The 16,851-nt window shown below is 35.8% G+C and overlaps 2 protein-coding genes and 1 long non-coding RNA gene across 4 annotated transcripts in view; 2 read left to right on the forward strand and 1 right to left on the reverse strand.

The window, feature by feature from the left end:
• Nucleotides 1-16,851, reverse strand: part of LOC127876491 (uncharacterized) — a 180,464-nt gene that overhangs the window by 14,044 nt on the left and 149,569 nt on the right. The window lies entirely within an intron of this gene.
• Nucleotides 677-13,279, forward strand: LOC127876468 (40S ribosomal protein S3a). 2 transcript variants are annotated; one of them, XM_052421775.1, is made up of 6 exons: nt 677-802; nt 1,145-1,248; nt 9,384-9,697; nt 10,185-10,267; nt 10,622-10,772; nt 13,103-13,279. In XM_052421775.1, the coding sequence occupies exons 1-5, from the start codon at nt 741-743 to the stop codon at nt 10,737-10,739; spliced, it is 681 nt and encodes a 226-aa protein (XP_052277735.1). In that variant the 5' UTR covers nt 677-740; the 3' UTR covers nt 10,740-10,772; nt 13,103-13,279. The 2 variants fall into 2 exon arrangements, with proteins under 2 accessions (XP_052277735.1, XP_052277734.1); XM_052421774.1 differs by having other exon boundaries at nt 10,622-10,731.
• On the forward strand, nt 14,387-15,665 carry LOC127876486 (uncharacterized). The gene is made up of 3 exons (XM_052421799.1): nt 14,387-14,666; nt 15,093-15,181; nt 15,398-15,665. Exons 1-3 carry the CDS (start codon nt 14,475-14,477, stop codon nt 15,438-15,440), a joined length of 324 nt encoding a protein of 107 aa, XP_052277759.1. The 5' UTR covers nt 14,387-14,474; the 3' UTR covers nt 15,441-15,665.

A 16,851-nucleotide genomic window follows, 5' to 3' on the forward strand; every position in this document is an offset into this window, starting at 1 on the left:
AGTGATCTGAGTATTAGACAAATTATAAACGTGCAACTGTATGGATTAGATGAGCTGAACCTGTCTATCCTAGAGCAAAACGAATAAATCTACTACTAGTAAACAACTAATCAACGAGTACAATAAGTATTAAAATAACTACCAACTACCTTTATAAACTCATTGACAAGTCTTGATTTACATTTAAAGTTAACGATATTTAGAAATTGGTACAACAATAAAACAACACAACACAATATAGTTTTAAATTTAATAATAAATGCGATCTGTAACATTGTTGTTGTTGTTGTAGTAGTAGTAGTAGTTGTATGAAGTAGTATTTGAAGTAGTAGTTGTAGTTGCAGTTGCTTTTGTAGTTGAACTAGAAGAAGAAGAAGAATTTTTTTTAAACGAAGTTGTAGTTGTTGATATAATAGCAGCAGAAGACAGTTTGTTATTGTAATTGTTTATGATGCTGCATGTGTTGCTCGTCTTGTTCTCCGTTTTTTTTGTGCAATAAGTAGAGTACCAGTTAGATGAATTGTACTAAGTATATCTGGCTTTTTTTGTAATGCTATGACTTATACTGTTACATATTTAGAATTAAATACAGTGTTCGTGTCTTTAATATATTAGTATTTATTTGTTAAAGTGCTAGAACATGTAAATACCAAAATGTATTTATATGGTTTGAGGTGTCGCTGATTTCACGAAGTAAACAAATTCCGTTTCCGCTTCCTTTACTGCCTCGAATTTGAGACATGGCGCAGGGCAAGAATAAACGACTCACCAAAGGTGGCAAAAAGGGTGCCAAGAAAAAGATGTACGCATTTTCGCTGCATATTTTGATTTATTGATGCTTTGTGTGTATGAATAATATAGTTTCTTAAATAATCAATTAGAAAATGACCGCGATACATACGGATATAATTTCACCAACATCGATTGACAGACGAAGCTGCTCGACATAACACTGGCTAGGAATTCTATATGATGTTAAGTGTTTGACAACTTACACTTTATATATCAAAATATTTGTAATATATCTTGTCCAATGATCTGCTTGTTTTATCAATGTATAATTGTCAAGATAGACCACAGATTTGTCAAGAGACATTTGACATTGCATTAAACTTTTAATGAATTGGATGTGATTTTGTTTCAGTGTTGACCCTTTCACAAAGAAGGATTGGTATGATGTGAAAGCACCATCTATGTTCAATATTCGTCAGATTGGCAAGACACTGGTCACTAGAACACAAGGGACAAGTATGTATGTCCAGTGTCCGAAAAAAATCTTATTTTTCAGGTAGCCCACTGGGCTGTGTATTGCTACACAGTCACTATGTCATTTCATTTTCTTCCTACGTCAAAAATTCTGGTTGCTATGGCAACAAATAAAAAAATTAAAAATTCTGACAATGGTGGAGCCGGAAGGGGACATAATATATTGCTTGGCAATAGTCTTGTTTGATCTCAATTTTATTTTAATTTAATCTTGTCAAACATACTTACCGTAAAAACGCAGTCATAAGTCGAGATTTTTTACCTCCAAAATTTGCTTAAAATTACGGTATCGACTTATGAGGTAAACCATGAAAAAAATTAATGAAATTCAACGAAGATTGATCCCCACCGCAATTGTTGTTTGTTTTTTTTAAACTCGTTGATTTACGACACATGAAATGTTGTCTTTTAACTGATACTTACCAATTAATATAACCACAGTTTGCAACATTTCCATTGTTTATATTTTCATAATTTAATCCAAAGTTTTCATGTTAACAGGTGTTTTTTATAACTGAATGCGTAAACAAAAGATCAGGTCATTTTTAAAGTCAAGCGATAATTGGCAACCTGTGTGAATTGACAGTTTAACGTCATCAAAGGAAAGCGGCTTCCTGTCAAGAAGCCATAAAGCATCACCCTTCTAGCCGATAAAATAAGATTCCTTTAATTTGTGAAGCGACATGTTTAAACAATTGCGAGTAATCGTCCAATTATGTTTGAGCACGTGCATAGCTCCGCCTTTTTAACTGTTATGTAGAACAAAGGTGGAGTTAGTGGTCTATTGGTTATGTCAATCATTGTAATTAGAACTTGTTTTACCGAGGAAGTAATCACTTGTTTTGATAGTCAGATTAAAAGTGCAATGATTTTGATTACAGTGATCACAGTGTGTCTTCGGATTAAAAATTTGTGAATTATTACTAGCCTGGACAATTTAGTGCAAACTTTATAATAATAATTTATTAATTTGACTAACACATTTGATTTGTGAAAATGCCTGGAAAACGCAAACGCCATGCGTATGACAATGCGTTTAAAATACGCATGATAGAATTTGCAGAGCAATCAAATAATAATAGTGCTGCTGAACGCGACTTTATGGTTTCGTATGTCGTTGTTGTGTAAATTACAATGTACATGTATATAGGTCTTGGTTTCCTATGTTGTTGATTTTATTTTTATGTTGTTCATAATGATTTGCTTGTCTATATTTTTAGCTCACCTGAGCGATAGCTCGAGGTGAGCTATTGTGATCACTCAGCGTCCGGCGTCCGTCCGTCCGTCCGTATACAAATTTGTAAACATCTTCTTCTACTAAACCATTGAGCCAATTTCAACTAAATTTCATTTGGAGCATCCCTAGGTCATGGGACAAAAGAATTGTTAAAAAAAAATTGATCACATAACCAAGATGGCCGCCATGACCATATATGGTAAAAACCTTAAAAAATCTTCTTGTCAGAAACCGCTCATCAGATTTTCAAAAAATTTCACAGGGATGACCTTTGAGGGCTCCCCTGAAAAAGTTGTTCAAAGAAATTTGATTCTTCAAAAAACATGGCCGCAGGAGCTCTTTGAACTTTGCATGTTTAATCCTTTTTTTTCCTATTTTGTGAAAACTTTCAAAAATCTTCCACATTTTTTGTCCGATCCTTTCCAAATTTGCACAGTGTCTTTATATCAATGAGGACACAAACCCTACAAAAAATGAGCATTATTCAGGGGTTTTTTTTAGAAAAAGGGGAAGACGCTGGACGCTGGTTAAAAGGGGAAAATCGAGCGCGAAAGAGACATATTTGGGGAAAAAATACAAACTGTTCATTTCAATGTCTATAACTCACCTACAGACTTCAGGGTTTTTTTTAGAAAAAGAGGCATGTCTCTGACCTTTTTGGTCTTAAACACATGAACAAGTATGATATTAAATTCAAAGTCCTAAATAAAGTTGCAGGTGTAGATCTAATAATGGGAAATGTTTTCAACTGGGGCCGGGGAACGATGTCAATATTATGATTTCAATTTCATGATGAATGGGTTGACGATCTAGATCTGCTACAGTATTGGAAGGGAAAGGTGTGGCAGCTGCCGATTGTCTACTTTCACTTTCATAATAATCCGACAGTATTAATCGATGTTGATTACATGTACCTCCGAATCCTGCTGGGTTTCAACGGTTTTTTATGATTCATTCTTAAAAAATGCGTCAACGCAATTAATATTTTCCGAGTCCGAACGTTTGATTTTGTTCGTGTATGAACGCCAATTGTGAGACTTTTTTCTGTTTTAACGTTTATATCTTGGCTTTCACATGACCCGGATGAAAATTCGACTGGTGTCCGGTAATTAATTGATGAAACACCCTTCTCGCCAAGACCGGAATCCAGTAAAATAGTCACATGATTAATACGATTAGTTGCCCGGTTTCCATGACGCAATTTAAGAGCTATATATAGAATCACTGGGATTCCCAGATTTGAGTGTTCGTCGGGAGAGAGAGAGAGCGAGATCGTTGTACAGGATAAGTGTCGACTTCCCAAAAGAAAAAAAAAACATTTCTTTGAGGGTAAAATATTATATTTTGGTGAAAAATTATATTTTTGGAGGGGAAATGGTATTTTTAGGGGAAAAATTCTGGTAGGGGAAGACGCCGAATATCGGCGTCACTTTCTTAGTAAAAAAAACCCCTGTTATTGGTCCATGAAGTACAGAATTACCTCCCCTTGAATTGAGAAAATGGTGTTTATGCAATAAAGTCCAAATTTTTCATCCAATTCTTTCCAAACTTGTAAGGATTTAGCATGGTTCAAACAAGGGAAACAACTACGGTTTATGCATGTTCTTTTTATTACAGATTTGCCTCCCTTTTATTCATTCAAAATCTCATTTTACAGCAGAGATTCCAAATCTGACCTGTAAATGAGCCCCATATTTACTGCTGGTGCTATGTTACCTTTTCCCATTTGATCATTCTTAAGTATTGGTCTTGTAATGCTGCTACTGCTACTACTACTACTACTACTACTACTACTACTACTACTACTACTACTACTTCTACTACTACTACTACTACTACTACTTCTACTAATACTACTACCACTACTACTACTACTACTACTACTACTACTACTACTAGTACTACTAGTACTACTACTACTACTACTTCTACTACTACTACTAGTACTACTACCACCACCACCACCACCACGTCTACTATTACTACTTCTACTACTACTGCCACGATTACTACTACTTTTACCACTACTACTACTACTACTACTACTACCACTACTACTACTACTACTACTACTACTACTACTACTACTTCTACTACTACTTCTACTACTACTACTACTACTTCTACTACTACTACTACTACTACTATTACTACTACAACTACTATTACTACTACTACTCCTACTACTACTACTACTACTACTACACCACCACCACCACCATTCACAGTGACAAAAAAACGTATTCACACAATGGCTGCTACTACAACTTACAGGGGGTTTTTTTACTAAGAAAGTGACGCCGATATTCGGCGTCTTCCCCTACCAGAATTTTTCCCCTTTAAATACAATTTCCCCACCAAAAATATCATTTTTCACCAAAATATAATATTTTCTCTCAAAGAAATGTTTATTTTTTCCTTGGGGCATTCGACAATTATCCAATGTGCACCATGTACAACGAATTCGCGCTCTCCTCTCTCCAGACGAACACACAACATCTGGGAATCCCAGTTATTCTAAATATAGCTCTTAAATAACGTCATGTAAACTGGGCAACTAATCGATATAATCATGTGACTATTTTACTGGATACCACTCTTGCGCGAGAAGGGTGTTTCGTCAATTAATTACCGGAAACCAGTCGAATTTTCATCCGGGCTATGTGCAAGCCGAGGTATAAACGTGAAAACAGAAAAAAATGTCTCACAATTAGCGTTCTTACACAAACAAAATAAAACATTCGAACTCGGAAGATACTGAACGCATCGAGGCATTTTTTAAGAAAGAATCATCGAAAACCGTTATAACCCAGCAGGATTCCGAGGTAATCAACATCGAACATTGTGAAAGTGAAAGTAGACAATCGGCAGCTGCCGCTCCTTTCCCTTCCAATACTGTAGCAAATCAAGATCGTCAACCCATTCATCATGAAATTGAAATCACAAAATTGACATCGTCCCCCGGCCCCAGTACAAAAATATAGTTGAAAACATTTCCCATTATTAGATCTACACCTGCAACTTTATTAAGGACTTTTGACTTTAATACCTGTTAAATGTGTTTAAGAACAAAAAGGACAGAGACAAGTCTCTTTTGATGAGTTATAGACATAGTCATTGAAATGAACAGTTTTTATTTTTTCCCCTAATATCTCTCTTTCGCACTCTTTTTTTCCCCTTTCACCCAGCGTCCAGCGTCTTCCCCTTTCTCTAAAAAAAACCCCTGACTTATAGCCCATATAGGGGGGCATGCATGTTTTACAAACAGCCCTTGTTTCTATGGGATTTTAACCACAACTGTTCATGTTTCTCTCCGACACATATTTTTGGGTCACCTGTCATGAAGTGACACAGTGAGCTTATGTGATCATGTGATGTCCGGCGTCCGTTGTGCGTGCCTGCGTGTGTCCGTGCGTCCGTCCGTCAACAATTTGTTTGTGTAGACAGTAGAGGTCACAGTTTGCATCCAATCTTGATGAAATTTGGTCAAAATGTTTATCTTGATGAAATCCGGTTTGGGATTGTATTTGGGTCATCTGGGGTCAAAAACAAGGTCACTAGGTCAAATAATAGAACAACCTTCTGTAGACAATAGAGGTCACAGTTTTCATCCAATCTTTATGAAATTTGGTCAGAATGTTTATCTTGATGAAATCTGGGTTGGGATTTTATTTGGGTCATCTGGGGTCAAAAACTAGGTCACTAGGTCAAATAATAGAAAAACCTTGTGTAGACATTAGAGATCACAGTTTTCATCCAACCTTTATGAAATTTGGTCAGAATTCTTGATGAAATCTGGGTGGGATTGTATTTGGGTCATCTGGGGTAAAAATCTAGGTCAAATAAATAGAAAAACCTTGTGTTGACAATAGAGGTCACAGTTTTCATCCAATATTTATGAACTGTGGTCAGAATGTTTATCTTGATGAAATCTGGATTGGGATTGTATTTGGGTCATCTAGAGTCAGGAACTAGGTCACTAGGTTAAATCATAGAAAAACATTGTGTAGACAATAGAGGTCATAGTTTTCATCTGATCTTAATGAGTCAGGTGAGCGATTCAGGGCCATCATGGCCCTCTTGTTTATCTATTATTTTTGATTTCCTAAATTTATATTGTATTGATTATATTACACAAAGTACCGTACATAAAACACGTGCCCACTATGTCTACATCGCACAGGGCTATAATGACGTCATGGTCTATGTATAGAATAAAAACCTCCCGTACATTTAAAATGGCGTCTGTTTATGAAATACGTGGACGGACAATTTCTGACTCGACTTATGACTTGGACATATTCAAAATCTCTGATTTTCGTATCAATTTTTATCCCCCGACTTATGAGCGGGCCGACTTATGACTGGGTTTTTACGGTAATCATGAAAAAAGCAATAAATATAGTGCAAACATGTACACATGTACTTATTAGAGAGTAAGTAAAAAAAAAATCCCCCAAAAACGGAAACGCCGCGAAAATTCCCCCTGCTATGGTTGGCGTTCCGCTTCCCCTAAAATGGATTCAGGGCCCTGGTCCATATAAATGTACTCCAAGAGCCTTTGATAATTTTTACTATGGTAGCTCTGTGAGTCCATATGTACCCCTTCATAAACACAATCGCAGTTCTGCACACAGATTTTGTGCGCATCACTAATCAGAAGTCCTTCTTTACCAATTAAGGAATATTTACATCTGTTCAACATTGTTATCGAATTGTTTTTACATAAAATATTACCATGTGCAAAAGATTAGTGTACTGTGAACTTACCAATAGCGACACTTAGTCGGCAACATAACAACCAGTCAATTAGTCAATATAAATTGCCGCCTTAGAGTCTTTTGATGATTTTTGCTTTGGCAGACTCTTGGCGTCAATTGTCCACTCTATCTTTTTAATAGCGAGAGTTCCGACACGAATTTCGGTCGCATCACTCCTGAATTTAAATACACACATATTTGTGACTATTATGAAAGAACGTTGCCTAAATAGTATTTATTGAGCAAAATATATCGAAATTTACCTGTTAATAAACTATATTTCGAGTTTGTTTCATCCAATATAAATCCTTGTATAGTAAAGGGTTCATGTTATCTCCCTTGAACTGGAGATTAAATTCAACTATGTTTGTAACTGAGTTCGAACACAAAAATTAAGTGTGCAATATGGGCAAAACAGTAAGAAATGAAATTGGAAATAGTAAGAAGATGAAGCAAAAAAAGAATTATAACTATTATAACTCAAAATATTAGAATTGACAGTAACAAAATACCCCAGAAGTAAACGGTACGAAATAGCTATGGCACGAAATAACAACAACAATGCCAAAATGGCTGCCTTTGAGAAAATGATCGCTCCATGTCTATGATTTTTAAATGTTATACAGGTAATTTTTGTGATCTAAGTTCATATTTGTCAAACAAAAGGTAGATTTCAGATATATACACTTGTAAATACTGTAATTCCCATAATAATATTGTATTTATTTTTCGTTATGGTTTTTACAGACCGGAGTTTCAGCGTTCAGATTTATTCTGAACGCGAATTTATTTCAGCTACATAACAACAGTTTCCCAATATTGTGAATAGAGTGGATGAATGAATATCAAAGTAAATAAAAAGCAATTTCTTGCTTTAATGGCACCATTTGCATGAGTTTGTGCTTTAGACAATTAAATGCTGATAAATTTTGGCAGTATCAGTGTTCCTGAGCAGTTGCAGTGGTAATCAAATTTTGAAACTTAGGACAATACACAGTGCATTGCAACTTGGCAACACTTTGGATTATAAAGCTGAGAGTTGAATTATTGAAACTTACTGCGTTTGTTTTATTTTTCTTCCAATTCGGGCCTGTATTCGGCCCCATTCCCAATCAAACAGTATATGTTTTTCAAGAATGGAATCTAAAAATCCCAATTGAAGGTTTCCCCCTAAAAATGGATTCAGTGTTGTTTTCACCATTTTGGAAATGGGGCCTGGTCCCTTTGGATTGGGAAATATAAAATCCATTTGACTAAAATTTGGACATTAATGTTTATTTCGTGCTAGCAAATAAAAAATGATAAGTTATTTCAAATCAAATCTGTACTTTGGTAGTAGGTCTGTTTAACGTACCCATATACACTGTTACTCCAATATAAGCGGACGACGAGGTCCAAATGACGCAACAGCGTTATAAACGGATCCGCGTTATAAGTTTTAAGCTCATTTTTGTAAGGGGCTATGAACAGGTATAGTATAGGCCCTGTGTATTGCCATGCTGTGTTGTCATATGCAAATACATGCATAAAACCAAATAGTATCGATAGCAGTATACATACTGCTTTTCTAATGTGAACATTTATCCGATAATCTAATGAAGTTACAACATCACTTAAAAACATAATAATCTTGAACATTTATGACGATAAATATGTTTATCAATTTTGTAAACACAACCATATATGCATAGGCCATTTTCAGAAGTGTAAAGAGAACAGTGCATTTTGGGGCAGAGCTTTGATTGGACAAGCGAATTTAAATTGAGATTGAATGCAACATGTACAAAGAATGTTTTATTGCGTCATGCAAAAAAACGTGCTTTTCGGGGACTTTCTGATACCGGGCAAAAATGAAAGTGAATCTCAACAAATACACTGCATTAGCGCTTAAATAAATCTTCTTGATTATGAAAGAATTGCTGACACCACTGTGACAAAAAATAAGTGTTAATCAATTGTTTTGATTTGTCTACTGTAGCTCAATAAACTTTTTTTTAAACACGATATTTTAGCTTTCACTTTTCTATCACTGTAATCTGCAATTTTGTATGTATTGCAAAATGTATATAAAAATAAATAGTTATTTGATGTATCATACCTCTGTTAATTGTATTCCCTAGGAATTGCCTCTGACGGTCTGAAAGGACGTGTCTTCGAGGTGTCTCTTGCCGATCTTCAGAACGACGAAATCACATTCAGGAAGTTCAAGCTGGTGGCTGAGGACGTGCAGGGCAGGAATGTGCTCACCAACTTCCATGGCATGGACCTCACAAGGGACAAGCTGTGCTCCATGGTCAAGAAATGGCAGACCATGATTGAGGCCCACGTTGATGTGAAGACCACAGATGGCTACCTGCTCCGCATGTTCTCTATTGGCTTCACCAAAAAGAAGCCTTACCAAGTCAAGAAGACCTGCTATGCCCAACATGCACAGGTAGTAAAAATTCTGGGATCTTTATGAAATACCAGCAACTGTTTGTATAAGCTCTCAACAGACTCATAATTCAGGCGACATCCTTGTTACTTAATGTTTTGTGATGAAAAAGATCAGTACAACCTGGTTGTAGAATGGAGAGTAATGTGCAAGGGTTTATTTAAATAGTTACTGACAAAACCTTTTCTGGCATGATTGCTAGAATAGTTCAATATAAATAATATACATATATTTACCTTTCAAAACAGTGACCACTTCCTATTGGCCAAGTTGTGCTGCTAATTGATATTTCGCCTCTTATGTACCATGTATGGACATACATTTATTTTAAAATGAAAACTCGCTTAGCAGAATCAGTTGAATAAAAATACTGCAGATGCAAAGAGATTTTACGGTGGACAAATTCACAAAGTCATAGTGGAATACCCCATGTTAAGCTAGGCAGGCTTATAGAACGTCATTTAAAGTTCATGATCTCTGATTTCAGATCAAACTGATCCGTAAGAAGATGATGGACATCATTACCAGGGAAGTGTCATCCAATGACATGAAAGAAGTAGTAAACAAATTGTAAGTCTATATTTCTAAACGTCTTATTTTATAGTCTAATTAGATGGTAAATGAAATTAATGATGATTGTATTTTATTATTAGGCATCATTCATCATTTCGTTCATACTGTGAGATGTGACAGATTATAAGTCAATAGGTAGTTTTCATGTTTTGAACTTTATCTTTAATTTAATCCACAGATGTATTTACATTTTGATTTGTCAGAACAACTACTTTGAGTATTACTCTATATTCAGGTCCATCAAATAGTTAGGTTCACCCTGTTCAATGTGAGTCTATCTTTAGTCCAATCGTTCACGACTAGTCTCTGTTCAGTCCCATTGTTCACTCTGATTTTCTATCGCCTCTGCAGGATCCCAGACAGCATTGGCAAGGACATAGAGAAGGCCTGCCAGGGCATCTATCCTCTCCACGATGTCTTTATCAGGAAGGTCAAGGTCCTCAAGAAGCCCAAGTTTGATGGTATGTAGTCACTACTGGACCAATGTGGCCCAAGTTTGATGGTATGTAGTCACTACTGGACCAAGGTGGTCCAAGTTTGATGGTATGCAGTCACTAGTGGACCAATGTGGCCCAAGTTTGATGGTATGTAGTTACTACTGGACCAATGTTGCCAAAGTTTGATGGTACGTAGTTACTACTGGACCAATGTGGCCCAAGTTTGATGGTATGTAGTTACTACTGGACCAATGTTGCCAAAGTTTGATGGTACGTAGTTACTACTGGAACAATGTTACCCAAGTTTGATGGTAACCGTATGTAGTCACTACTGGACCAATATGGCAAAAGTTGGATGGGACTATTTTACCAATGTGGCCCAAGCTTGATTTTTGTAGTCGGTACTGGACCAATGTAGCCCGAGTTGGATAGTACGTAGTCACTACTCGTCCAATGTTGCAATCAATGTTCAGTACAGCTCCGTTGTAATGGTAATCATTGAAACATATTGCCGATTTGAAATTTTTGAAATCACAAGACCAGTGGTAAGGCTTCAAAGCAATCGCAGTTAGTATCAATCAGTGATAATTTTAGAAATCAAAAGTATGTGTCCCAGGGACTCGTAGGTTTTAAATCTATGGGTCCCAAAGAAAAAGTATGGGTCCCATCTATGAGCAGAAGAAAAACAGTGGATCAGGGTATTTCAAAATTTTAAGGACATCACATGGCTATCTGGTCGTAATTAAACAGGAAACTTTAAAAGGCAACTCAACAATTTTATGACTCTATTATTTTCAAGACTTAAACATGCCATTGTACATCACATTCACGCGTGTGTATTGGGACAAACAATAACCCCACTTGACCATTATAATAAATGAGCAGTTTTACGTCAATACTGACATATCTCAACGACTGTAGCCATTAAGATGCAGCGTAATTAACATAAAAAGTTTCAACTTTAAAACAAAGCACTACGAGTTTTTATTCATCTTTCAAATTAAAAGCCCATGCTTTCCCCGAGGAAGAATTGCATGATTTCTTATTTTCCGAGTTTTGCATGAAATGCACGAGGACTGTTAATTAGTTGCTAGAAAATAACATAATTGTCAGAAAAAAATAGTGTTCTGCAACCCATGCTCCATATCATAATGACGCATCCTATTGTAGAATACAAAATTAAGCTTTCCATTGACCCGGATTATTGAATGCACAATAGTAAAATGGTGGCCATTTTTGGTCGATTTGCAAGTTTTTTGGTCTTAAATTCGTTTTTCTCTGTTTGCAAAATATTTTTCAGTATCATAATTTATACACTTATACGATTGTGCGCCCGCGGGACGCATATATAGCAAATGTTTGCGTCCCCTGCGATTTCTATTCGTACAGGATGCAGACCTAAAATTACCCTGTTCAATACTGGAAACTTAGACATCAATCTCACCAATGGAATGTCACTTGAATTATCTTATTGTTGGGCTGGTGCTAGACCGTGTTGACAAGAGACAGAATCACTTGGGTGCTGTTATTTGTTCTTCAGTCTGTTGCTCTGTCACATTGAAACAATATGGGTTATGCGGTTAAAAAGATGCAGTGAAGTGAACTGTAAGATGGGTGTTAAGTTCAGTCTAGGATGTTTAAATCGGTTTTATTTAAACGTTTGAAGTTTTATAGCAATCTTAATTGATTTGTACCTTTATAAATTTTTATCCCATCAAACTAAGTATGTTGGAATCACCATAATTATTGGATTGTGTTAAACATATTGAATAAAGCTGACACAAAAGTGAATGGGCATTAGACAAAGCTTGTGTTTAGTTATTTTATGGGGAATACAATATACAATATAAGAATGATAAACCATATAAACATTTATCAGCTATTATTATAAATTGTAGAATAATACAGAAAACTCTGTACTGAATATGTATATTATCAATACTGAGCCAAGTAGCCTAAATGACTCGAACATCTCTAAGGCTTAAAATTCCACTCAAAGAGGCGACCCACATTTTAATCCATGCAAATATAATGGCCAAAAGAATATTTTGATTGTGCATCCTTACTTTTATATCAGTTAGCCTTTATTTGTAACAAGTTCCTCATATTTATATTGACAATATTTATTTACTGCATTATTAGTTACACTGTTAGGAACTGATGATGTATGGGATATACACCCTCTGTAATTTCATACCATATAACAGTTATATCTCAACCGACTACTTGATTACTCGGGGTTTATGGAAAATACACCATTGGAATGTGACTACTCGAAGCCAATTGGATAAGGTCATTTTTGTAGGAGGTGAGATATAATGTGGTATCTGCCAGATTGTATCCATTGAAAAATATCATTGAATGTGTTGGTATAAAACTTGTGGCCTCTTTTCAGTGGGCAAGCTGATGGAGCTGCACGGTGAGGGCGGAGGCAAGACCATCGTCACGGAGACCGGAGAGAAGATCGAACGGGCAGACAACTTTGAACCACCTGTGCTCGACTCTGTATAGACACTTACTAAGCACCTTCACCTGTGATGAGGCAAAGAAAATAAAGAGAAAAATACCTGAACATTTTGTTGGTTGTGATGGATCTGTTGTGTGCTTTGAAAACTGATTTAACTTATAAATTCACTATAAAGTGAATGAAGCAGGAACAAAAATTACTGAGCATCATAACACAATATTCCGAAAATTCATTTCTTTACGATAAACTAAAAAAAGCAAACACTGCCACTCATATTCCCATTGTGTTTTATTACAAAATATAGGGACAAGTTTAGGCAACCCAGGGTTTTCATTAGGAGGCGGCCGGCGGCCGATTTGACCGCCTCAAATGTTATTCAGGCCGGCTCAAATTCGGAAAGAAAATTAAAAAAAAATATTAAAAAATCGGCAAATTTTCACGACGATGACGAGATATTTAGTATTCGTTAATATACTAACTGTCTGAAACGGAAGTAAACAACCTTAACCGATATATGTTAACTGCGTTCTCATTGGTCGTATCGATATAATTGTCCAATCGCGGAGCGGGTAAGGAGACTGTACGACTTTGATTCAAGGTCACAAACTGTGACAAAGTCAACAATTGAATATGTCAAAAAAAAAGAAAAATAAACGACTTTTTCGTTTGTGATTCGAGTAAGAACGATAGTTCGCTGTTGAAGTTATCTTGTTCCAGTTTTGTTAACGTTTATCATTTACCGGCACCTCCGATTAAATGCACTTTCCTGCTACACTTACATTTCGTTTTTTATTCGATTTTCGACAGATTTCGCTGATGTTTGGTTTCTCCGCGGAGTTTTGATCCTCCAAGCGGTAAGTGGATTTATTTGTTACCACATTTTACAGGAGGGTGAGTCTTTCATTAGACATGAATGGGTTAATACTTCAATTTGGATATGTAGCTGTTTTCAATCTTTGATGCACGAAATCTCAATCTTGACTAAATTAATGTTTAATGGTTCAAATATTATTATGCTTATTAAAACTTATTAAAACCAAAGATAAAGAACCTTGCACAATTGAAAAAAAATGTTTTTACAAATATTTCCTTAAGGTTGATTATCATTTTGCAAAATGTGATGACAACGCCAGGCATATAGGTTTGGATGATTTTTCGAAAAAAAACACACTTATATCCATTGGATTCATTTTTGAACTAATATAAGACAAATCTAATTCCTAACAAATTTTTCTTCAAATGCTATTTTTAAAGGTTGAAAGCTAAATGAGAGGGACTGAAATATCACATCAGAGATGGCATGAAGCCCCATATTCCAGTGTCTGTGAAATCTCCAGAGTCCAAGACGTCACCAACAGAATGGTGTATCCTTCAGCTATTGAGAAACACTGCTGTGAGACAGCTTTATCCAACCATGATGCACATCATAGAGATTGTTGCCTCTCTACCGGTTTCAAATGCATGGCCTGAAAGAGGAGCCAGCACTCTAAAGGTTACCCTTTTGGAACATGATTGTCTTTTATTTACTTAAATGTTAACAGATCTTGCTTCTCTAAAATTTCAGCATTTTTTTATATGTAAATACCAATCAGTTCCAATGACATTTTAGCCTTTTCACTGTCTCAGTGATTTTTTTAATCTGCGAGTCCTGCATCCTGGACTCACAAAAACCTTTTGGGATGTACAGTTTTGAATTATGTGGGTTTCAAAAATGCATCGAAATTTCTAAAAATATAATAGTGTTTAATATTTGGACTGGTTCTTTCAATTAGGGAACTCATAGATTTGCAAGTTATCGAGTCCCAGGACTCATATGAGAAAATTTGTAAAAATATCACTGCTGTCTCATACCAAGTCATTTCTTGCCAAAAATGGAATTAAACTATATTGTTAGATAATCATTAAATCTCATTTATAGGCTCTCAAAACAAGGCTACGCAACAGACTTAGCACAACTATGCTGGAGTCCCTGATGCATGTGTGCATAAATGGTCCTGAGCCAAACAGGTAAAATGGCATCTTTTCCAGGGGTCCTCTGACAAAATTGTAATGTCATTCATGATCTTGTACAGTGTCTTCTATAATAAATGGGCCATTCATTCTCTTCCTTAAATAAAAAAAAGTTCAAAAGTAAAATGTAATATGAATTAAAGTTCAAAAGTAAAATTTAATCAGAAAAAATGCTACATTTTCATATTGATTACATGTATTTTACTATTTAAGTCCTGAAGCCAAGCAGCATGTCAAGTCAGCAGTCAAGTTGTGACTAGACAAGAAGGAGAGGCGGAAGATTCCCCCAAAGCAGCAAAGGGCCTTAGCATCAGCACCAGTTATTACCCATGTGAATGCTGGGGTCCAGACTGATGTAACTGAGGGGAATGATGAGCTGACAATGATTGAGACAGCTGTTGATATAGCAATACAAAAACTTAACCTGGCATCAAAGGAATATGACCCAGAAACAGATAGTGAATTATCGGATGATCATTGTTGTGGCAACTAGTCTAGTTGCCACAACAATCATCCTCGATAATTCGCTATCTTATTCTGGGTCATATTTTAATCAAGCAGGGGTGGCAAAATCAAATGTCCGAGTTACCCGAGTCGTACATTTGCTTGTCCGGGCAACTGATTTTTTTCAATGAAGTTGTCCGTGGACAACCAGTTGGGTTGAGAAATACAAAAAAATAGATTGTATTAAAGCCGTTATTAAGTTTTACAAAACCGGATGTTGACACCCGATATCATTGTCAGTGCTATTTGCGGAGCAATCAAGCTAAAATATTGGCACTCTCCTGCACAGTGGTCTCGCTTATTCTATAAGCATGATAACAGACCAGGAGGCTAGCATGCCGCATTTTCAACATTCGGCCCGTCTTTTTAATAGGCAGTGTACAGACTGGTTTGGTCGTTCATTCCGTACCTAAATGTTGAACGTTCGTCTTCAATTTTAAAATGCATTATTAATACCAAAGGGGAGGTATAAAACCCGGAAATGTCCGGAAAACCCAGAGTGTGTCACATTGCTCCTACCTAACTAAATTTCTAGACTCACAAACGTCGGGACGTTGGGACGTGAAAAGCCGAAAGCCGAGTTGGATTACGTACAGTTCCGTTGATTGTGTGACAATTTATATTAAAGTTGAACAAAGACGGTAAAATAGTCATTATGTATTAAAAACATATATATAATGTATAATTTGAACATTACATTTCCTGGCTTATTTCATTTGCAAAAAATGAAAATTATATATTGAAATACTGTTTTAAACACCGCTTTGGTTTTAACCGAGTTGAATAGTAGAACTCACTACATACAATTACGACTGACTTATAACATCATGACGTATTTTCAGGTGAGCTTATGAAGCAATATTATACATTGAAAGCAAAATCACACTTCTACCTGAAGTACAACTTAATCGCGTGTGCTTGATTGGTTTTCCAATTTTATAATTCAAACCCGAAACTAAAAAAGACAGGAAGAAAATTCATTCAAATTTAACTGACATGGATGTAAAGACCGGAATATTATGTTGAGATAAAACACCAAATAAGACGTAAACAGGAAAAAATAGTTTTCCCTGACAAAGAAGAAAACTTGAACAATTGATCATATGATACGACACCATTGAACAGGAAGAAAATTCATTTAAATCCAACTGACACGGATGTAA

This window comes from Dreissena polymorpha, chromosome 4 (genome assembly GCF_020536995.1).
Source record: "Dreissena polymorpha isolate Duluth1 chromosome 4, UMN_Dpol_1.0, whole genome shotgun sequence".
Lineage (NCBI taxonomy): Eukaryota > Metazoa > Mollusca > Bivalvia > Myida > Dreissenidae > Dreissena > Dreissena polymorpha.

Excerpts from the sequence above, each read along its gene's own strand:
- LOC127876468 (XM_052421774.1), top strand. The coding sequence starts at position 741 with ATGGCGCAGGGCAAGAATAAACGACTCACCAAAGGTGGCAAAAAGGGT. Across the intron at positions 803-1,144 it reads AAGGGTGCCAAGAAAAAGAT|TGTTGACCCTTTCACAAAGA; the intron begins GTACGCATTTTC and ends ATTTTGTTTCAG. Across the intron at positions 9,698-10,184 it reads GCTATGCCCAACATGCACAG|ATCAAACTGATCCGTAAGAA; the intron begins GTAGTAAAAATT and ends CTCTGATTTCAG.
- LOC127876486 (XM_052421799.1), top strand. The coding sequence starts at position 14,475 with ATGAAGCCCCATATTCCAGTGTCTGTGAAATCTCCAGAGTCCAAGACG. Across the intron at positions 14,667-15,092 it reads GAGGAGCCAGCACTCTAAAG|GCTCTCAAAACAAGGCTACG; the intron begins GTTACCCTTTTG and ends TCTCATTTATAG. Across the intron at positions 15,182-15,397 it reads AATGGTCCTGAGCCAAACAG|TCCTGAAGCCAAGCAGCATG; the intron begins GTAAAATGGCAT and ends TTACTATTTAAG.